The sequence below is a fragment of the Pleurodeles waltl genome, chromosome 4_1 (assembly GCF_031143425.1).
Source record: "Pleurodeles waltl isolate 20211129_DDA chromosome 4_1, aPleWal1.hap1.20221129, whole genome shotgun sequence".
Lineage (NCBI taxonomy): Eukaryota > Metazoa > Chordata > Amphibia > Caudata > Salamandridae > Pleurodeles > Pleurodeles waltl.
The window spans coordinates 825,313,134-825,337,282 of NC_090442.1; the positions used below are offsets into that span (position 1 = coordinate 825,313,134).

Sequence of the window (24,149 nt, forward strand, 5' to 3'; positions counted from 1 at the left end):
GAGACAACCGGAGGGAGAAAAGCTGAGACGAAGGTATGACCTGGCTCAGAAGATCTGCCCGAACATCGACCACCCCCCTGAATGTAGGTGGCTCGCAGGGAAAGAACCCACTTTTGTGCCCAAACAAATATTTTCCTTGCGATGCGGAACAGTCGCCGCGACCTGGTTCCCCCCTGCCGGTTCACGTAAGCTTTGGTCACCAAGTTGTCTGTCCAAATAAGAACCGCTAAACCTTTCAGGGAGTCCTGAAAATGAATCAGAGCTAGAAGCACTGCTTTCAACTCCCGCCAATTCGAGGAACGTCTGGCTTCCAGAGGCCACCAAAACCCCTGTACCTGAGCCGACCCCATCCAAGCCCCCCAACCGGAGAGGCTGGCATCTGTCGTCACTACCACCGGGAGAAGAGGAGATAAAGGCACCCCCACACGAAGATGAGCCAGCACCAGCCACCAACCCAACTCCCTGCGTACAAACCCTGACACAGGAATCTGTGCCCGAAGAGAACTCGACCCCGGAGACCAATGAACTAGAAAACAGTTCACCAGGCAAAGAAGATGGAACCGCGCCCATGGCACTAGAAAAATCACCGATGCCAAATGACCCTGCAGACGCAACAACTGAAGGGCTCTGGGAGCTGGATGCGACAAAATTGACCACACCTGTGACTGGAGGCTCACTAACTGCTTCTCCGACACAGTCACCAAGCCTTGAAGAGTCAGAAACTGGGCCCGAGAAAAACCAGATCCTGGGAAGGAACCAAATCTGACTTCCCCCAGTTGACCAAAAAAACGTGGTTTTGCAGGACCAACAGAACCCGAGAGGGCGCTTGGATTAGAATATCGTCTAAATAAGGATGTACAAACACCCCTTCGGAATGTAGAAAAGCCACCAGAGGGGCCAGCACCTTGGTGAAGATTCAAGGAGAGGACTTGAGGCCAAACGGCAGAACACAAAACTGAAACTGGTCCTGTACCACCACAAAGCGTAGGAACCTCCAAGAAGAGAGAGCCACCGGACCATGCAGGTAAGCATCCCACAGATCCAGAGATCCCAGGAAATCCCCTGGACTGACCAGAGGAAAAATCGCCTGAATGGAAAGCATACAGAAATGTACAGTCTTGATCCAGGAATTCACCCCCTTTAGGACAGAACAAAAAAACCCTGACACCTTTGGCACAAGGAACAAGGTGGAATAAGTGCCCAGACCTCTCTCCCACACTGGAACATGGGAGATGGCCCCTGTTCGAAATGGGGTCTCTGATTGGCTAGGGTATGCACCTCAGCCAGGCAGAACTTACCCACTCTAGTCAGGGCAAGGGGGTTACACATCCAAGATAACCCCTGCTCACCTCCTTGGTAGCTTGGCACGAGCAGTCTGGCTTATCCCAGAGGCAATGTGTAAAGCGTTTGCACAACACACACAACACCTGTGACGCAATATCCCCACCACAAAGGAAACACAACACCAGATTACATGAAAATATACTGTATTGTACACAACGCAATTATCAGACCCAACATCACATATCAGTACTATCCTGCTACCTTAGCAGTTGTCAGAACGTTACACATTAGTTACTCTGCAAATTAGAAGTAGTCACACATAACACACAGGTTACTCAGTATTCTGCAACATAAGCAGTAGTCAGGAAACACATTATGACATTAGAGCACTTGTCATAAGAATATCATAAAACGCCCATAGTAGGAACATTAGAAAACATGTGGCAAGTTAGGGAAACATATTAGCAAGTCATGCCCATAAAAGGAACATTTGCCCATATATGTAAAAGCATCATCACACATCAAAAACAGGTAGGCAAAATATCAATCCACTAAAGTCTCTAAAAGGAACTCCTGAGATATATTGTCCCTGTAAACAGTACCTGAGTTGATGAAGGCACCTCCAGTGCCTAAAAGACGAACATTGGGGCACCCGGCGCTCCTCTGCGCAAAACGGGGGCCTCTGACATCCCTTGAGGAGAGGAGGGTGGCACGCACCTCCTCTATATAATGGACGGGCCCCTCCTGGGACCGTGATAACTGGGGGCCCCCTAGGCCTCTACCAGCCCTCACGAGGGGGGCCCAGGTCACGGAAATCCTTAAGGGAGGAGGGGGGCGCTACGCACCCCCTCTGGATTGAAAACGGGCCCCTCCAGGGACCCGCGATCTCCCGGGGTCTCCCCGGGCCTCTACCAACCCTCACCAGGGGGGAGACCCCACCAAACAATGCCACTGGCCCACGAGTGGGGGCCCAAAAGAGAACCCGCGGCACGGGTGAGCCTCCGATAAGGCTGCCGCCCCGCCCGCACGCTCCAGAAGAGCCCTCCGGGGCTTGAGCAAGTGAGGGAGAGGTGTCCTCCTCTCCCTCCTGCTCCGATGACGCTCTGGCCCAAAGCCGGGCCTGCTGGTGCCCCGGTGGCGCTCCTCGGATCGATCCCTACCGCGGGGGCACCGCTAGGAGCACGCTTGCTCCGGATTCTTCAGCTTCGTTTTCCTAGTGCCCTGGGGGCACTAGAAGGTGTGCGGCACTCGCGCTTCCAGGAATGCAGCCTCCCGGGCTGCGGCGGCGATCCGGGCAGCAATTAAAGGGCGCTTTTCAAAGCGCCACAGCCGGATGTACAGCCCGGGTTGCGGCAGTGACTTCTGGCATAAAAACGCACGCTCACAGCATTTTTAAGAATTTAAAGGTGTAGCGCTTTCCCCAAAGCGCTAATTTTGGCACTCCTTCATGCTTCACAAGGCAACAGGGGTCAGGGGCCACAGCACCCTGCTCCTGGTGGACAGACTCCCAAGACAAGGCCCACAGATGGAGGGCCCATCAACAGGCCAGCACAAGGGGGGTGCAGCATGTGGCAAGTCCTTCTCAGTGACCAAGCAGGTCACAGGTCAGCACAGCAGCAGCAGTCTATGGCGGTTCCTGGTGAGTCCTTCCGGTAGTCTGTGTCTAGTTCCAGTTAAGTTCAAAACGTCTCCAAAATGTGGGGAAAATTCCCCTGTACTTATAGTCAGTTCTTACAGTGTTTTACAATGGTAGGGAAAGGAGGTTCCAGCCAGTTACAACTGGTTCTGGGAGTGCCCCCTCTCTCCTTTCAGCACAGGCTCCAAACATCAGTGGGTGGTTAACGACCCTATTGTGTGAGGCCAGGGCACAGCCTTTACAAATGTAGGTGTGCTCCGCCTCTCCCTTCTCTCAGCCCAGGAAGACTATTCATTATGCAGATGCACCTCTGTGACACCTCCACCCTCCCTGTGTACAGGCTGTCTGAAAAGTATCCACAAAGCCCCAACTGTCCCTCTGCCCAGACGTGGATTGGAGTCAAGCTGCAAAACACCAGAGTCATAAGCACGGATAAATGCGCACTTTTTAGAAGTGGCATTTCTGTGATAGTGATAAAAAATACACCCAAACCAGTAAGCAGTATTTGTTATCACCATCACAACCATACCAAACACGGCTACGCTACCCCTCATAAATCAGACAATACCCTTTACACATAAGGCAGGGCATTTCTAATGCAATCATATGAGAAGGCAGCACTCACAGCAGTGAGACACCAAGTTAGGCTGTTTGTCACTACCAGGACAGGCCATGCAATATGGCACATGTCCTGCCTTTCTACATAAATGGTACCGTGCCCATAGGGCGAGCTAGGGCGTACCTTAGGGGTGACTTACATGTAGTATAAGGGGAGTTCTGGGCCTGGCAAGTAAGTTTAGATGCCAGGTCCCTGTGGCAGAAAACTGCACACACAGGCCCTGCGCTAGCATGCCTGAGACAGGTTTAAAAGTTTACTTCAGTGGGTGGCGCAAGCAGCGCTCCAGGCCCACTAGTAGTATTTAATTTAAAGGCCCTGGGTATAGAGATACCACTGTACAAGGGACTTATAGGAAAATTAAATATGCCAATTAGGTATAAGCCATTCATACCAACTTTATATTGGACAGCACCTGCACTTTAGCACTGGTCAGCAGTGATAAAGTGCTCAGAGTCCTAGAGCCAACAGCGAGAGGTCAGAAAAACCAGGAGGAAGGAGGCAAAAAGACTGGGGATGACCCTGCGTAAGGCAAAAAGTCCAACAACGCCTGCTTCTGGCCCCCGTCCACAGGCAGGGGAATAGGGCGCACCCCGGTATCCGGAGGTACCATTTCAAAATCTATGGCGTAGCCCTTGTTCACAATGTCCAGCACCCAGCGATCGCTGACACTCTCCTGCCAAACGGAAAGAAAGTGCCTTAGCCGTCCCCCAACCGTCCCTATGCCTGGCCCACAATGATTGTCAGGACCCCTTCTTGAATCCACCCCTCCCCGAAGGAGCAGACTTCTTAGAAGAAAAACAGGGCTGAAAACGACGTTTCCTGAAAGAAAAAGATTTGGAATCAAGTTTGGGAGAAGACCTCTCTCTGCCTGCTGAAAACCTGTTCTCACGCACATCCATTCACAACACTCATCAACATTCAAACATACATGCACGCACACACAAAACATTCATTTAAAACACACACACACACTTACCTTCATCTCGGAGGTCCCAGGAGTATTGGGACTGCTGCCTTCCCTCATTGGCTGCCCTTAGGTCAGCCAATGAGGGAAGGCAGCAGTCTCAACTTCATCACAGAGTGGGATGGGGTCAGTGAGACTGCTGACCCCATCCCACTCTGTGATGAGGTGTCACTGATTGACACTCACCCTGGGCACTTCAGGGCTTAAACCTGAAGCCCCCAGGTTGAAGTCAATGGGTGAGGCTTCCCCTAGTCACCGAGGGGAAGGGCCTCGAAGCACCTTTGCTGAGCTGAGGGGGTCACGCCCATAGGAGCTGTGACCTCCTCAGCCCAGCAAAGTTCAGCTCAGGCAGCCAGGAGTCTGCGCAAATCGCACATGTCTCGCTCCTGGCTGCCTGAGCTGAACATGAAGGAAGTCTGTCAGGCTGACCTTTTCTCAGCCTGACAGGCATTCTTCATGAGGGGCAAAAGGTGGGGGGGGGGGAATGGCCCCTCCGCCATAAAGGACAGGCTGCGGCTGCACTGTACCCTGTCTTTGACATGGGGATGAAAATTCCATAAATACTTCTTAACTTTGAGGAGGACAATGATTGACTTTCCTCATTCCCCACATGACTATATTACCAGTATAAGGAGGTGTTCATAGGATCCACTGCAGTAAAAAATGCCTATTGCCTTGCTGATACTTAGCTCCGTAGAAGACCTTGTGCAAGGAAACAGTCATTTTACTCGAAACAGAGGACTTAGCAGGTGGGACGCGCTCTGGGCAATAAAATCATACACACTACAAAATGTGCCTGCCTAGCAAAACATGGCTTTGAAGAGATCAGTTCATAAGTCAAAAAAAGGGGAAAAAACTTCACAGATCTCATTTTTTCGACATCTGTTCTAAAAACCTAACTGCACCACTGAGCCAGATTTTCACAAGTTTGTAACATGTCATGAGAACGAAATATCTCGTCTCTCCTTAAGTTACACGGATTTTGTTTTTAAATATGGAACATCATTGTCAACGTCAAAGGCACTGTATGCGTTAACAGGCGCTTCTGTCTCTTTTTACATAGAAACCTGCTTGTCAAAAGTGAATGTGAACATGTGAAAATGGGTCAACCAGATATGTTAATACTGCAGCATCTCAGCCCTACATTCTTAGTGTAGTGCCACACTGGGCATTTGAATTTATGACCACTCGCCTCTTTTTTCTGATATTGTAATGCAGATTGTTTTTTAGTAGAACACATGCATTGTGAGGTGTTTATGAGACTTTAAGTAGCCAGTGACCCATATATGCCTGCTATCCAGTTACAAATATGAAGGGTCCACACAAAAGCGTCGATCTTCCCACAAACACTAACTTTTCTGTATTTTTTGTCCCCATCTTTGGTAATACAGCAAGGATGGTAAATAATCAATATTTGGTCTTTGGTACACAATATGATCCAGAACAAAAATTAAATGCTAATGGTAGCATTTAGCTGCAACTAGTAAAGTAAAATCTGGTGCAAACTGCATTCGCGCCAATTAATTGCGCAACAACCTGTGCTTGAGTCAGTAGGTACAGCCAGGTGGTAAATGCAAGTGGAAACCAATAGTCTAAGACTAATAGCAGAAGCAAAAAAAAGTGCCAAAATTATTTTCACGTTATTTCCTATTATTTTATCATTAGATCTAAATCCGGCACAATAACACTCCCACCCGGGCACAAACAGCATTTGTACAGGGGCAGATCGTCAGCCAAATGCACACCCAGGTGTTAATAATATTAATTAGTGTTCCTTCAATCATTTATAGTAACACAATACCATTTTCATGTTTGTCCTCATTCTTAGCACGGAAACTGTGATGTAAACGTAACTAACGCTAGTCACAGTGAATTTCACAAAGCCAATTCATTTGAATAGGTATTCTCATTACCTAGAATACGTTGTATTTACAACCGATGACAGATATGATTATGGGGCATAAAATGATGTTGAAGCATATGTAACGTACTGATTAGTACAAAATATCCAAATATTATATCCGACAGACAAAAGAAATCAAGCTTTATAAGTTATAACATATGAATGCTGAAAGATCATGGTTCCTGGTACGAATACAGTGAACACATATCCCCACCTGGGTCATGTTAAGGATTTTGGGGGCCTCGGTTAAGACATATTTGGGGAGAGGGTTTGTATGGAACAAATTTGAATTTTATTACTCATTTCCTGCTAAGTCAAGCCATGTCAAACAATACTGAATTATATGTTTACTTTTAGCAGGGTCACAAAAAAAAAACAGATGAAATATGTCCTCCTCGAGACCCCTAAAATCAGTAAGATGACACTGGGTAGAGAGAGAGAAAGTAAGAGTTACAAGCAGGCATATAGGCACAGTGGTTTGAAGGGAGAAACTGAATAGACAGAGGTAGAATAGAGAGAATGTTCACTTTCCCAGGGGGGCTCTTGCTAAGGTGGGGGACCCCTGGCAATTGCCAGCTTTGCCCAAGTCTTACAATTTCTCTGAGAGGTAGTGACATGTTCCTAAATCAGAAATCCCCAATATAAAGGCAAGGAGAACGTATAGGCCTTACCTAGCATTCAGAATTTTCCATTTATCTCTGAAGAACTTCCAGGCTAAATCACGTCCATGCGGGTTCCGTGCTACATGGATGATTACATCAATTGCGTCCTGATCCAGCACCACCTCAGAATTCAGGGAGAGGTTAAGAAGTCTAAAAATAGAATCATATCGGAAATGACATCTTTAGAGTTGCTAATTTTCTTGACTGTGAGAATATTAATAGCACTGATATCATTAATTCAGCTTCTAAGGGTATCAAAGAGTCACAGAATGAGGAGAAAAGTGCATTCAGAGGCTGGACTGGTTTATGGGCCACTTAAAAAGGCTTTTTTTTCAAGTGCATAACCAAAAGCTCCCAACTTTAAAAACATATCTGCACAGTTGAACGTCATAGGACTTCACAACTTTGTACACATATAATTTTGAGGAGATGTAAAGTTATTTGCAACCCCGAAAAGGTGTAGCACAAGACAAAAAAGAAAGAGGTGATCTATGTTTCATGGGAAAAGAGCTCCTAATTATGGGTAAGATACCACATTGTAGATGTTACAGTAAATATAGAGACACTTGCATGAAGTGAAGAACATTATTGATGCTGTTCAAAGTCAAACATTATTATGATCTGGAGAATCTAGGAAAAGCAGCTCCTATTGCTTTTGTTCGCCGACAAACCGGATGGACTGCTTTGCAAATTGTGTGGTTTAACCACCATGACTACTGACAAAGCTGGTTTTAATCTTTGCAAGTTCCACCATTTGGTTCGGGTAGTCCTGTTACTATCCATTGTTTCGGTTGCCATTCGGTGGGCTATGAGGATTGTCAAAGGTCGTAAAATGCCAATTTCTGTAACATCACGAATTGGGAAGGTGGGGAGGCTGAAGAGCATTCATTCACACCACAAGTCAAATAAATTAAACTTTCCCATCCCCAGATAACATGTCAACTTCTCTGCTACTATTTAATGACGAGGAATGCCCCTGACAAGTTGTATAATACACAATGTAAAACAAAACCCACCTGTTTAACAGGTTCCTGTCATCGCTGCAGGTCAGAGCTTCAAGCAATATTTTCTTTTCTGATACTGCGGTAGAAGAGTGGAATTTCATCCATATAAACTCCCACACATCCTCGTCCATCAAAGAAACGCCTGTGCAGTAGACGATGTCTCTGACATTTGGTGGAATGCTACAAAAAGCAAAGGTAAACACACTCAGTTAACAGAACAGCAAAAAATGCCGAGAGTAAGAAGCAATGTATTCGTAAATGTTGACATCATTAGGATGAGTGGATAAGGAGACAGTGTTGCTCTGATAAAACTACCTGTCTGATATAGTTATGCACTACCGCATGTGGAACAGTAGATATTTTATGTATTATAGTAATAATAAGGCTGTCACTTTACGATCATTATGTTTATGCACTTTATTTCCTTTATAGGTCGGATTTCACTTTAGTGAATTTTTAATTGCTGCTGTTGTTAGACATTACACATACTTTGATGGGTTGTGCTTATTATCATTATCTTCGAAATATACAATTTCTTAAGCAGAGACAATCTGAAGTAACTTTCTTCAATATTGAAAAAACGGAACTGTGTGAGATGAAAAAAAATGCTATTCTAGGGATATATTCCAGTTGAACCTATTTCCACCATTTCTGATCAGAACTCTTGAAGAATTCTCATATTTGGTTCCTGCCTACAAAATCCTTCCGTGTTATAAATAAATGTAATTCCTCATATTATTATCTTGTTTTGCTCTAATACACACCCTAGCAATGCCTTCTTACCACCCCGTTGCTTCTTCTCTTGTAATATTTATATACAACCCTTTAGGCTTGCAATACGAGTCAGGTGAAGCAGAATCTCATGGAATTCCACTCCACCTCATTCCAAGTGGGATGGATTTTTCCATAGCCGGGTTTCCTAGTTGTGGGATCAGGCGACCCAATTTTACTGTGTGTTAATTCTGCACAGTAAAATTGTATGAGGATGTAAATGCAGCAGTAGCCAAGCCTAATTTCTGTTTTTTGTTTCTTTTCTTACACAGGTCAGCATGAAATGCGCCACCTGCCAGAATTAACCTTCCTGTTATCTTCCCTACTGTCCCACTCTCTTCCCTCACCCTCCACCTCAATCAGAGATTCCAGTATACATGTATCACCCGTGTATAGCAGGTGACAAATATATGAGATAAACCCCACAGAATGGGAATTCCATGGGGCATTACCTCCCGTCCCTCCCTCGCCTTCCTTTAAACCAATGAGGCTTCCTGCCTCCCACTAGACCCTCCCTTCCCCTCTTAAACCCCCCCCCCCCACCCCTACCCCCTCCTGTTCTTTTTGTCTAGCCCAGGCTAGACGTTCCTTTTCTCTTACCTCCACGGTGGGGCCTGGGGGACATCGTTGTGTGCACTCCTCGGGACGCGGAGCTCCGCGAGGTGTGCTTCAGCCGGGCGCTTCTTTTCTGAGCAGGCGGGGCTGCTCGTAAGACGCGTCCTGGGAGATGGCTGACGGGGTCAGCCGGCTCTTGGTGGCCGGGGCGTCAAGTTCCGGTTTTCTATGCCGCGGAGCCGCATAGAGATGCCGAGGAGCGTTTGGCCCGCATTTTGAATATAATTTTTGATTTGACCTTTGGGTGGATTGGTTGATGGTGGTGTTGTGGGAGGTCCTGGGCCCTGTATATTTGGGGGTGTTTTAGGGTTGGTGGCAGTGTGTTTTTTGATGCTATCATGCCTAAAGCGCAGGCTAAGAGACGGAGGATTGTTTTTTCTTCCTCCTCAGAGGAGGAAGGTGCTGCTGGCGTTTCGAACCCTGGGGGCCACCAGATTCCGGGTGGTGGTGCTGCGCCTCTCATGTCCAGGGAGGAGGTGCAAGAGATGATCGAAGTGGCTGTTTCCAGAGACTCTTCAAGCAGGGAGGGCCAGGCCTAGTCGGTCTAAGGCTACCCATACACCTGCATCTGCAGGGAAGTCCTCCTCAGAGAGTGAGGAAGGGGAAGCTCCATCTACGTCCTCTGGGGGTAAATATGTCTCCAGGGAGGAGATGTGGGATGTGATGGCACATGTACGGGACAATTTGGGGTTTCCAGTGTTTCAACCTACAAACTCGGACTCTCACTTATTTCCGCAATATCAGACGCCTTCTAAATTTGCCATGCCTTTTCAGGGACCTGTGAAGGATATGGTGTTTCGAGAATGGAAGGATGTGGATAAAGCTCAGGTTCCACGATTCCTTCAGAAACTTTATTTACTTGAGGGTGAGGAGGTGTTACCTCCCTCGGTCCGCCTGGATTCAATTTTGGCTACCCTGATTGGCAAAACAGCAGTCAATCCGGAGGATTGTGTGCCTACTGATGCCACGGACCCTAAGGTGGATTCAGGGCTTAAGAGGGCTTTTGCGGCTGAGAATCTGGCACTGAGGGCAGGTATATATTCTGCTTGTGCAGCCCAGTCGTTGGTGCAGGACTTTGATAATCTGGCGGTGGCTGTTTAGGAAGGGGCAGAGTGTTCAGAGCTCCTGGCTGGTATGGAGCAGCAGGCCAGGTTGTTGGCAGATGTGTCTTCAGATGTGGTCCGTACTTCGGCTCTGGCGTCTGGTGCTTTGATTGTGGCCCGTAGGTCCCTCTGGTTGCGATCCTGGAAGGCCGACCCGGGGGAGAAGTCTGCCTTGCTGCGACTGCCTTTTGAGGGTCGTAGCTTGTTTGGGGATGAATTGCCTTCCATGCTTTCCTAAGCATTTAAGGAAAGGAAGCATGCTTTGCCTTATAAAGGGGGATCGGCTTCAGGTAAAGGGTGGAAGAAACATTCCCGTTCTTCTCCCATGATGGATGCCAAGTCTTTTTCTTTTAGGAAACGTCGTTTTCAGCCACGTTTTTCCCCTAAGAAGTCTGCTCCTTCGAACCGGGGTGGGTTCAAGAAGGGGTCCTGACAATCACTGTGGGCCTGGCATAGGGCCGGTTGGGGGACGGCTGAGACACTTTCTTTCAACTTGGAAGGAGAGTGTCAACGATCATTGGGTGCTGGACATTGTGGCCAATGGTTACGTCATCGATTTTGTTGGTGTGCCTCCAGATTCGGGGGTACGTCCCACTCCTCTGCCTACAGGAGGGCCACGGAGAAAGGCATTGTTGGACGGAGTCCGGGACTTGCTGGTCAAAGGGGTCAGGGCACTTATTCGGTCTTATTTCTAGTTCAGAAAGAATCTGTGGGGTTTCGGCCTGTGCGCAATCTGAAGGAAGTGAATGCTTGAATCAGGACGGGGCATTTCTGCATGCTGTCTATTCAGACTATCTTTCCATTGGTCAGTCAAGGGGATTTTCTGGTGTCACTGGATCTGCAGGATGATTACCTGCATGTGCCTGTGGCAAGGTTCCCGAGGTTTGCTGTGGATCAGGAGCACTATCAGTTTTGCGTACTGCCTTTCGGCCTCAAGTCTTCTCCTCGGATTTTTACAAAAGTGCTGCCCCCCCCTGGAGGCTTTGCTACATTCAGAAGGGGTGTTTATTCATCCATATCTGGACGACATCTTGATCCATGCACCCTCCCGGGCCCTGTTGCAGAGGCAGGTGGCCCAAATTCTGGTGGTCCTGAAAAACCACAGGTTTTTAATTAACTGGGGAAAATCAGATTTAGTCCCATCCCAGGATCTGGTTTTTCTAGGAGCTCGGTTTCGGTCTTTTCTAGGCTTGGTGTCAGTGTCAGAAAAGAGGTTAGGTGTGCTCCAGTACATGGTGAGGGAGGTTGTGTTACGGACTGCCCCGTGCTCTGCTATGGTTGCGTCTGCAAGGTCATTTGGCGTCTGTGATATTTCTGGTCCCTTGGGCGCGTTTCCATCTGCTGTGCTTAATGACATGGTTCCTGAGAAGGTGGAAGCCGGGGTCCGATTCTCTGATGACCAGGATTCTGGGGTCAGGATTGATTTGCAGGGAGTTGAGATGGTGGTTGGATGCCGATCATCTTCGGGTAGGGGTGTCTTTGTCTCCTCTGAGCCTGATGGTGGTGACTACGGATGCCAGCCTCTCCGGATGGGGTGCTTGGATGGGATCGGCACAGATTCAGGGGTTCTGGTCCCCGATGGAGGCCAATCAGTCGTCGAATTGGCACGAATTGAGGGCTGTATTGTTGGCTCTGATCCATTTCCAGGTGTCCCTGAAGGGTGCTGCGGTTATTGTTCGGACGGACAACTTAGTGGCCAAGGCTTATGTCAACCGACAGGGGGGGACCAGGTCGAGGGCTTTGTTCGGTCTGGCCAGGAGGATTTTTGTGTGGGCTCAGGAGTGGGTTCCTTCTCTCAGGGCTACGTACATTCGGGGGTGGTCAATGTTTGGGCAGATCTGCTGAGCAGGGTGATTCCTTCCTCTCAACTTTTCTCCCTCCGGAAGTCACTGTTTCTTCATCTGGTTCGTTTCCGGGGTCTTCCAGTGCTGGATGTGTTTGCGTCCGCGGAAAACGCGAAGCTCGGTCGCTTCTGCTCCCGGTTTCGGTGTCCTCGAGCCTGGGAGGTGGACGGGATGTCGTGTCCTTGGCGGAGGGGCCTTTTGTATGCGTTCCCGCCGTTTCAGCTAATCAGGTCTTTTCTGCTGAGGGTGCGGCTTCTGGGGGCCAGGGTTATCCTGATTGCACCCCATTGGCCGAGGGCGAATTGGTTCCCATTGCTGCAGCTGATGGCATCCGGTCGGATGTGGCCTCTTCCTCTTTGTCCGTCGCCCCTGGAGTTTCCCTGCCTCTAAATGGGGTCATTGAGGAGGTTACACTTGATGGCCTGGAAGTTGAACGCCGGGGTTTGACGGGTCTGGGGGTTCCTGTGGCTTTGAGTTCTACTTTACTGGCTTCCAGGCGGCGTTCCACTTTGCTTTCATATGGTAGGCAGTGGAAGGTTTTTTCTTCTTGGTGCTTAAGGCATGAATTGGATCCTACCTGCGCGTCTATCTTTGATGTGATGCAGTTCTTGCAGGATGGTGCACAATTGGGGTTGGCAGTGGCGTCTCTGCGGGTGCAGTGGGCGGCTATTCAGGCATTCAGAGGTCCGTGGCGTAATCTTCTGGATGAGGGTCATTTGATGCCTAGATTTTTTCAGGGACTTCTTAATTTGTTTCCTCGCCCTGTACGTTCTTTTCCTTCTTGGGATCTTTCTTTGGTTTTGGATGTTTTAAAGGATGCCCCTTTTGAAAACCTGGGGGACTGTAATTTACGCCATCTTTCCTTGAAGACATTCTTTTTGGTAGCCATTACTTCGGCTCGCCGTTTAGGGGAATTGGGGGCCTTGGCCTGTTCTTTTCCTTTTTGTAAAGTTTTTCAGGATCGGGTGGTTCTGGTTCCGGTACCTTCTTTTATCCCGAAAGTCAATTCTTCTTTCCATGCTCGCCAGGAGGTCATCCTTCCTTCCTTTTGTCCGAATCTTTCCTCGGTGGAGGAGGTTTGTTTGCATTCGTTGGATGAACGCAGGGCTTTGTTGGAGTACCTGCGTGTGGTGGCTCCTTTCCATAAGGGTGATTCACTTTTTGTAAATTTCGATCCGGCCCGTAAAGGGGAGAAACCTTCCACGGCTTCCTTAAGTCGGTGGGTGAGATCATTGATTCTGTTGGCTTATACCTTGAAAGGGGTGGTTCCGCCTCAAGGGGTTCAGGGTCGTTCTACCAGGGGTATGGCGGCTACGGTGGCAGAGCTTCAGGGGACTTCAGTGGTGGAAATTTGCAGGGCCGCCACTTGGGCCTCTCCTTCGACGTTTGTTCGGCATTATCGGCTGTCGGACTTGGGTGGTTTGGAGTCGGTATTGCGTCACCGAGTCTTATCCTCTATGAGGTAATAGGGGTGGGGTTTTGGTGGCCTTTGTGCATGATAATAAACTTCCTGCAACTCAGTGTCCATCTCCTGTGTGTTTCTTGCTATGTCTCATTGGTTTAAAGGAAGGCGAGGGAGGGACGGGAGGTAATGCGCCTATTTTCTTATGATAATGGCATTACTCCTAGTCCTACTCCCTCGCCTTCCTTTCTGTTCCCTCCCACCCTCCCGGTACGGACTGTCTGAGTTGCTACTTGGGCTTGGTTTTTGTACAGGAGGGGGTAGGGGTGGGGGTGGGTTTAAGAGGGGAAGGGAGGGTCTAGTGGGAGGCAGGAAGCCTCATTGGTTTAAAGGAAGGCGAGGGAGTAGGACTAGGAGTAATGCCATTATCGTAAGAAAATGGACGCATTACGATCTGAGAAAAACGGTTTCAAATGATAATTCCCCATTCCATGGGGTTTCACTTGTAATTACATGGTCCTGGGTATAATTTACAACACAAAAACAGAATGTTTGCCTGTTAATTTGTTGTGTGATAAATTCACCCCGATGAGGTCCTTAGTTGCAACTGTCCCCCTACTCCCTTTCAAGTGAAACTTACATCCTTTTTGTATTTACCCAACTATAAATCTCTATGAATCACTCTGTAAACCCTGGGTCTAGTTCACACTATACAAAACCTCAAAATAAGTACATAAATAAACCGGTATTAAAAGTTTGGTTAACAAACTCCTTCTGTTGTTTTCTCAAAGAATGACAATATACTAGGTGAGGGAAAGAAGGAAATTCAAGCCCATTGCACCATTCCAGACCATCAATGTTTGTTGATATCACAGGAATGGCAAGCAGGCAATTGTAGACAGCAAGAAACAATGTCACCCACACATTTAAGAGTAAACCAGCAAAGGTAGCCTCGCCCACAGTGGCGGCCCGTTCTTTAGGGCGGAGGGGCCACGTCCCCCCACCTTTTGCCCCTCATGAAGAGTGTCTGTCAGGCTGAACAAAGGTGAGCCTGACAGACACTCTTCATTTTCAGCTCAGACAGCCAGGAGTGAGCCATGCTCGATTTGCGCAGACTCCTGGCTGCCTGAGCTGAACTTTGTTGGGCTGAGGAGGTAACAGCTCCTATGGGCGTGACCTCCTCGGCTCAGCAAAGGTGCCTCGAGGCCCTCCCCTGGGTGACGAGGAAAGCGTCACCCATTGACACGCGCTCTGGGCACTTCAGGTTTAAGCCCTGAAGCACCCAGGGCGAGTGTCAATCAGTGACACCTCATCACTCACCTCATCACTCATCCCACTCTATGACGAGGTTGGGACTGCTGCCTTCCCTCATCGTCTGACCTTAGGTCAGACGATGAGGGAAGGCAGCAGTCCCAACCCTCCTGGGACCTGGAGGCTGAAGGTAAGTGTGTGTGTGTGATGTTTTAAAATGAATGTTTGGTGCGTGCGTGCATGCTTGAATGTTATGAGTGTTAATGGATGTGTGTGCGTGTGTGAAAGAATGAGTGTGTGTGTGTGATGTTTTAAAATTAATGTTTTGTGCGCGCGCGTGCATGTTTGAGTGTTATGAGTGTTGTTAATGGATGTGCGCGCATGCATGTGTGTGTGTGAAAGAATGAGTGTGTGTGATCTTTTAAAATGAATGTTTGGTACATGCGTGCATGTTTGAATGTTATGAGTGTTAATGGATATGCATGCGTGTGTGAAAGAATGAGTGTGTGTGATGTTTTAAAATGAATGTTTGGTGCGTGCGTGTATGTTTGAATGGTATGAGTGTTGTTAATGGATGTGCGTGCGTGCGTGTCTGTGTTTGAAAGAATGAGTGTGTGTGTGTTCCGCCTGCCCCCCTCCCTCCTAAAGCTGCCGGCCGCCACTGCTCACCCAGCCACCACTGACCATTCCATACCAAAATCAACAACTGGAAAAGCAGCAAAAACACCCAACTAGAGTTGTTTGCTTGTGTAATACGGACAACAGAAAACAAATAGGTTAGAACACGTTTAACATTACTTCCAAAATGATAAAGCTAAACAAAGAACCTGCCTGGCACCCTACCGAAAATAACTAAGAAAACCAAGGCACTTCCTCCTCTAAGAGTACATAATTGCCCGTTGGCCAGTGACAACATGTAGTTACGTAATTTTCGTGTATGAGGTAAGTATAATATACTTGTTGTTTTCTTCATACAAGTGGCACACAGTAGCTAATTTTGCTTGCTCTTCGTCAGAACTCTCTGTGTCTTTCAAGATGGGCACCTCTCTGATAAGTGACTAGTGCGAGGGGCTACACTTGTTTGGCTGAAGGCACTTGTTTATTCTGAAAAAATCGACATCTTTACAATTCCACTTGACAACCTTGTCAATTTGTTGTTCATGGTGGCGCTGACAGTTCTAAAGACCCTTTCTGTTTGACAATGACTGGTGACTGTGATAGAGCGGAACGTGGTAACAAATTTACCTACGTTTGGACGCTCTTTAGTCCGATGAATCTTTTGACTTAGTGGGAACTCTCTGTACTCTTAATCGATTAATCTCATCAAAATCAATAATCAATAACGAACATAAGCAACACCTTGAACAACATAACACTTTACAATTAATCCAGAATACATTTCGGCGAACCCTGACCTTTCAGTCAGGAATAACCACACCAGTTTATTGCAAAGTTAGTGAATTTATTTCCCTATATTAACAAAGCTAGCACAATATAAATGTTTCTCAACACCAAATGATAAACATATATGAACATTAATAGCTGTCCATAACGTCGAAACAAGTGTAATCTATGTAGCATTTGAATCACAAGGCATTCGATAATGGCAATGCAAAGCACTAATACGATAATCTGTAATGAACATTTAGTCAGCATAACAAGATCTCAAATTGCATCGTGCAACATATGGAATCCTCGTCTAACCTCAAATTAGCATTGGCATGTGGGACTTCATGCAAAAACAATTTGGCAACGTTAATTTAGAAAACTCCTAACTAGGGCTCTTACCAAAATCAGCAGTTGGTTACCTAAAAGAAACACAATGCAATTTTACAGTTTCCTTTCATATTTACCAATTATGATCAGCATACAAGGAAGTCTTCGTCTCACAGGTACCGTTCTTCGGTCAGCATAGGTACCGTTTCTCGACCAGCATGGGACGGGACAAAGGGGCAGGGGTGGACGGGGCAATTGCCTCACGGCGGCAAGGTAAACTATTACTTCATGCAAAGGGATCAAATCAAAGTTACAGTCTCTAGGGCAAGAATCATTTAAAGTCTCTTTCTCTCGATTAGAGAAAGCATCAAAGTCTCTCAAAATGGCGTCGCAGCAAAGTGGGCCATAATAGCTACGAAGTCTGCAAAATGGCGGGTATCGAGCTGGTAATGGCTACCTTCTTCTCGTGCACCTGGTTTTTATAGACAACAGTTCAAGTCCTGTAGGGTCTCCATTGGTGGGTTCATAGGTTAGCTTCAAATTGACCAATCAAACACAACAGTTCTCAAGCTTTTACTTAAGCATACATTATCCTTGGAGATGGGTACGCAAATTGCAACATTGTCTCTTAATTAGCTTACTCTCAGAGCCTCCATTGTCCGCACCTGCAAGTCGACCTTGAATTAAAGAGAAAATATGCCAGGCTGGCACCAACTTTAAGATAAGCATGTGAACAGTTTCTGTGGAAAAGTACAGCTTCAAGCTAAAATACACGTTTAATAGCACAGTGGAAAAATACGAGCATCTAAACCGTGAGACCAGGCACCTAGGCCAAAGCCTCCGCTAAAGTAATGCTAAGCTAAAGCATTTCAAACAAGCAAATCGTAGTACACGTTTATGATTATGTCGGATTAGTGCAATTCTGATTCACCACGTTATATAAAGCACGAGTATAAATGATGGCAAACTACTCTGAGGGCACATTTTGTCCCCGTACAATCTTTATTAATTCGCTTAATGTCACACATGATTATTTCAGCACTACGTTTAAGCGTTAATAAATCAAAACCTTCATTTTCTGCTTCATCAATCCCTCCTCTGATGACTACTAGTCATCACACCAAACCACGCCCACAAATTTTATCCCATTAAAATTCTGTCAGTTCCCTCTTCCTTTTAATTCCCCTAGTTTGCGCTTTGTATTCTTCTGCCATTCTTTTCATAATTTTCTCTTCTTTTCTTCTTTTAATTCTTTCCATTATCATTATTATTCCCCTTTTTATTCCCCAAATTCCAAATACACAAATTATTACTATTAATATTCCTTCTATTATTTTCAATAATATTCCATTCCATATTCCCCCAATCCAATGTCCCACTTAACCTATTCCCTTTCCAACCTTCTCCCACACTCCTGGTTCTTTCAATTCCTTCAAATCTGCACTTTCTTTTGTTAGATTAGCAAGCATAGTTTTAATCTTCACACTATTATCAGGTATATAGGTGCAACAGTGACGTGCACCAATCATTTTGCAAACGCCTCCATCCTTTGCTAAAAGAATGTCTAAAGCAAGCCTATTTTGAAGAGTCATAGCTCTTTCCGCTGCAAGCTCAGCATCTATCAGGATTATAGCACCTGAAAACTTTGTCAGCATGTTATCCACTATAGTAGACAACTTTCGTATCTTGATGGAATTCAATGGCTCCAAATATGTCACCTACCACAGCAGCTGCGGTCTCTCTTTTCTGGATACTATGAGATCCAGATGTCTTTTGAATCATCGATACGTCATCCAGTTGATAAACCTTTGGGAACACTATACCCAAATAACATCTCCCCCACCATCCCTTGGGAAGACGATAATAAGCATTATGCCCACAAATATAATATACACCTGGAATGACAGGGTCAAGTCCATCCAACATGAATGTCCATTTGGCCTTAAAAATAAACGTATGTTTACACTCACTCGCTCCTACAAAAATATTGTCATAATAAGATTCTCCTCGATATATACAAAATTTCCCTACATGCCAAGCGTCTAAAGCTATTTTCCCTTGTGTCTTTATAGCAGCAAAATCATAATTTTCTACTGAAGTCCTCTTATGTAGCTCCTTTTCTAATTTCGCTTTCATTTGAGCCCTTCTATCATCTGTACGATCTAAAAAGCTTATTTCTACAGCAGAGACTGAGCAGGTAAGGTTTTCCCTATGAGCATGAGCCGTTTCAAAAGGTTGCATTGGCTCGAAAAAGTCCCTCATAATTTTGTAATCCCAATATCTTGCAGTTTCACTTAGCTGCGCTATTATAGGAACATAAGCAAAGGTAACATCGTAATTCGAGTAAAAATACTGTATGTTAGTTTGACCATAAAACCTAGACATTACTATACTACACGTAATCCCATATGTAAGGGGCATGTGATGATAAGTCACCACTTCCTTTACTGATGTCGGTATCTGTGTACACACATAACAATCCTTCGCATCCATAGTCTCAACATACTCTGTTAGCAAGCGATAGAAAACGTTATACGAAAGCTCTTTCTTATCATGCAAGAGTCTCTCATCCATTGCTAGTCTTTTCAATGGGGTTAGTTCAGTGACAGTAACAGGAGCAATAGTAGAAGCAGTAATAGTCTCATTCTCACCCTTTCCATGAATTCCAAACACAATTGCCATTATTATTATTACACATGTAATTACCAAGCCTATACACACATATTTACAAAACTTCTTTCTATTGTTTGGCGCCATGATCTGTATAGAATCAGAGAGCTAGAAGCACTTACAAAGGCAAATGCTTCAGCTGGTTCGAGTTCTGGTTCATTTATCGTATTCCAATCATCCCTTAGTAATATACAGTTCAAGGCACAAAATCTTGCGACTTGATCCGCATATGCATTTCCCAGAGACACATAGTCCTGTCCTTTCGTGTGAGCACTGCACTTTACCACTGCAACTTCAGCTGGCACTTGAATGGCATGTAACAACTCCCTTATTCTCTCCCCATTTTTCACTGGGGATCCTGAAGAAGTCAGGAAACCTCTTTGTGACCATAGTTGTCCAAAGTCATGCACAATCCCAAACCCGTATTGACTATCAGTGTAAATGGTGACTTTCATCAATGCAGACAGTTGACATGCTCTGGTAAAGGCAACAAGTTCTGCTACTTGTGCAGAATAGACTCCTTGAAGCCATCCCGCTTCCAAGACACCTGTTACAGTACATACGGCATATCCTGCTTTCAAAATCCCCATCCCGTCTCTTAGACATGAACCATCAACAAAAAGAATTTGGTCATTTACATCAAGCTTAGTATCCTTGATGTCCGGTCGAGGTTTTGTGCAAAATTCAGTCACCTGAAGGCAGTCATGCTCGACGTCTTCAGCGTTCTCAATTTCAGCATTTTCTCCAGGAAGCAAGGTAGCTGGATTCAACGTAGTGCACCTTTTCAGCTGCACATTCGGTGAGCCCAGAATTATCGTTTCATACCTTGTAAGTCTTGCTCCAGTCATGTGTTGCGTTCGGGAGCGGGTCAAAAGTATCTCAACTGAGTGAGGGACCATGACTGTTACTGGGTGTCCCATCACTATTCCTTCACTCTGAGTGAGGGTGATACCAACTGCTGCTACGGCACGCAAACACCCTGGGAGTGCTGCTGCAACCGGATCCAAAGTAGCTGAAAAATACGCCACTGGTCTGTTCACGCCACCATGGGCTTGGGTCAAGACAGACAAAGAACATGCATCACGTTCATGGCAGAACAATGTGAAAGGCTTCGTGTAATCAGGCATACCTAAAGCTGGAGCCCTGCACATGCATTCTTTCAGTTCAACAAAGGCATCCATCTCGTCTCCTTTCAGCTCAATTTCATCCAAAGCATCCTTTTGGGTCCATTTCAGTAGGGGCTTCGCTAGAGACAAAAAGTTGGGGATCCACTGGCGACAATATCCCACCATTCCCAAAAACTTCCTCACCTCCTTCCTTATCTTTGGTGGACTCATCTGAAGTATGCTTGTAATTCTTTCCTTCATTATTCTCCGTGACCCTTTCTCTATTTGGTGACCCAAGTATTTCACCTTCTTCTGACAGAACTGTAGTTTGGAAGGAGACACTTTATGTCCATTCCTTCCCAAATGATTCAACAGAGCAATGGTATCGGCTGTGCAGCCATTTTCTGTCTTTGATGCAACCAGTAGATCATCAATGTACTGTACTAGAGTTGACTCGAATGGCAATTCTAATGCTTCCAAATCTTTCTTTAGAATCTGATTGAAGATTGACGGTGACTCAGAAAACCCTTTAGGAATTCGACACCAACTATACACTCTGTCTAGGAATTTGAAACAAAAGAGGAATTGGCTGTCCTCATGAAGAGGCACAGAAAAGAATGCTTGTGACAAATCGATGACTGAGAACCATTCAGCATCGCAAGGGACTTGAAACATTATCACAGCTGGATTCGGTACGACAGGGCAGCACTTTATTATGATGTCATTTATTTTCCTCAAATCTTGTACGAGACGGACTTTCCCACTTGGCTTTATTAGTCCCATTATTGGTGAATTACATGGACTACTTAGCACTTCTTTCAGTACCCCCTGCTTTACAAATTCGTCAATGAGTTGGGCAACTTTCATGAGGGTATCTTGTGGCATATGGTATTGTGGGGTCTGGGGAAAGATCGCATTGGGCTTTACCATCACCTTTACTGGTTCCACTCCTTTCATCAATCCCACCTCTTTCCCTGTCATGTCCCACACTTCCTTTCCGACTGTTTCCCGTAATTCTGCTGGGATGTCTTCTTCAGTTATCATCGGGAAGAGACAAATCAGAGGATACTCTTCGTCGACTGTTTCCATTTCATCCCCCTCTACACTGTCCTCTTCCTCCCCATCATTGCTCGTTTCTATTGTGATTCCTTCGTTTGAACACATTATCGAACAACCCAATTTACACAATAGGTCTCTCCCTAACAGTGCTATCGGGCTTGAGTCACACACCACAAACTGATGTACCCCTTGATAGTTACCGATGCTGACTGGAACCGGATCTGTTATCGGGTTCGTCAGATGTCTGTTTGCTACTCCCACCACTTGAACTGTCCTCCCTGAGAGTGGCAAATTTGGAACTTCACTGCTCTTAACTGTTGAACGTGTGGCTCCCGTGTCAACCAAAAATGAAACACGATGACCCATTACTCTTCCCTCTACGTACGGACCCCTTTGATCAACTTCCAAGGATGCCGCAAGCACACAATCTCCTTCTTCTCCTGAACTTTCACTCTCCCATACGTTGTTTATTCCACTCTCACTGTGTAATGGGAACTGTTGTACGGTGCCATTTGTACTCATTACCTGACCCGTTACCTGTGGAGGAACCATCACTTGCTGCTGACTCATTGGTGCCAAGGGTATTTGCATTTGCTGATTAGGTACCATAGGTAACTGCTGTTGCATCGGCTGCATTTGCGTCATCTGCATACGAGGCATCTGCATCTGCTGCGGCTGCATAGGTTGCAATCCCTGCAATTGATTTACAGTCTGAAAATTTGAGTTTGGACCTCTCATTTTCGGTCCTCTCATTGTCTGAAATGCATTGACATCATTGTTTTGCTGACCAACACCTACACCTGTACCTGTACCTACACCTACACCTGCACCTTCCTGCACCACCATCGGGCACTCGCGTTTCCAATGACCTACAATTCCGCACACGTGACACGGCATCACCTTCTTCATCGCCTGCACACCCGTCACAACAGTGTTCAAATCCGGACCATTATTCACAAAACCTCCTCTGCCTCTGCCTCTGGCCTGTGGCTGAAACGCCATGTTTCCCTGTAACTGCAACTGCTGTTGCGGTACCTGCTGTTGGAACCCTTGCATCCCTTGCAAACCTTGCAGACCTTGCAAACCTGTTTGAGCTGCCTTAAGCTGCATCATCATCACCTTCTCTTTCAGCTTCTTCTGTTTTACCTCAATTTCGTCGCTACAGTATTTCGCATAAGTCAAGACCTCATCGATCGGTTTAGACTGCCAACAAATCAAATGCGACTTTATCATCTGGCTTATCTCTGGCCTCAGCCCTTCCACAAATCTGAACACAAAATGATGCATGTCTTTCGCCTCAATTGTTTCCGTGCCACTGTAATTCTTGAACGCCTTCAACAACCTCTCATAGTAACTATGAATTGATTCCTTAGTCTCTTGGGCAGTTCGATCAATCTTCTGCCAATCCACGTTTTTCGCGGGTACCTTAGTCTTCAAATGCTCAATCACCTTATAGTACAAGCTCATCACCATAGGTGATGGTGCGCCCGTTTCCCTGTGTCTCTCCGGTTCACTTGTCGGCCAACCTACAGCTCTTTTGCAATCCTCCCACAAATCTGCCGGAACCACAATCTCAAACAGAGTATTCAGGTCTTCCCAGAGACATTTTGCAAGCTTCACAAACCTATCAGTCTGCTGGTACCATTCAATTGGTTTCTCTCTTAGTTTGGGAAAATCGTCCGTAAAGGACTGAATGTCACTTCTGTGCCATGGTACATGTACTAATTTTCCTCCTGCTGTCTCCCTCATTGGTAACATGGTTACTGTATCACCACTCTGCGGTCTTTTCTCATTGTGCTCTGTAGCACTGTCCCTCCTCTTATCCTTCCTCTTTACCCACCTGCTTTCCCACTTGTCCAAGCACCTCCACACTTGTGCGCTCTGCAACAATTCTCTAAGGTAGGTCTTCATACCTGCTGACCTCATTTGTTCAAAATCTGTTGTCCCAAAATCTAACCTGTAGCTCCTGCTCAAGTGTTTCGTCTTGTCTATGTCAACCCCGTTTCTGTCAGCTGCTTCCTGCAAGCTCTTATGTATCTTGTTCACTTCCTTCGTAATCCTGGGACATAGATACCTCAGCTCTTCTTCTGTGTAGGACTCTAACCTGTTCACACCCATAGTCCCTTCCACCAATTCTTGTGCTTCCATGTTCAACCTGACCCTATTCATGTAGTCTTCTCCTTTCCCACTAGCTGGACTTTGTGTGGAATTCAGACTGTTGAACCACTGGGTCAACTGTTGCGCATTCACCCCCATCAGGGTAGCGTTCACATCAACTGCCCTCGATGGCTGCGGCAGTTTTTCAGTGTTCGATGTGAGAGGTATTATCAGTGGGGGGCTCGACCTCACCAGTGTTGACTGCGCACATATGGGACTAAACTCCATCAAGGACCCAGACCCAGTTGGCTGAGCCGCTATCGGAGTTATCCCTGGAATGTTTTCTATGCACCTTCTTTCTGTCCCATTTTGCAGCATTGTTCCCTGACTGTTCAGACCCAAATTAGGCTGACTATACAGAGGTACCGCTGGACCTACAGTAA

General features: G+C 46.3%; 1 protein-coding gene across 1 annotated transcript in view; it reads right to left on the minus strand.

Annotated features, from left to right (window-relative positions):
* Window positions 1-24,149, minus strand: part of TRHDE (thyrotropin releasing hormone degrading enzyme) — a 2,205,852-nt gene that overhangs the window by 141,548 nt on the left and 2,040,155 nt on the right. Inside the window, exons 16-17 of the mRNA XM_069229561.1 lie at window positions 8,085-8,252; window positions 7,078-7,218 (exon numbers count right to left, since the gene is read on the minus strand). Coding sequence (XP_069085662.1) covers window positions 7,078-7,218; window positions 8,085-8,252 — 309 coding nt within the window. The remainder of the gene's footprint in view (window positions 1-7,077; window positions 7,219-8,084; window positions 8,253-24,149) is intronic.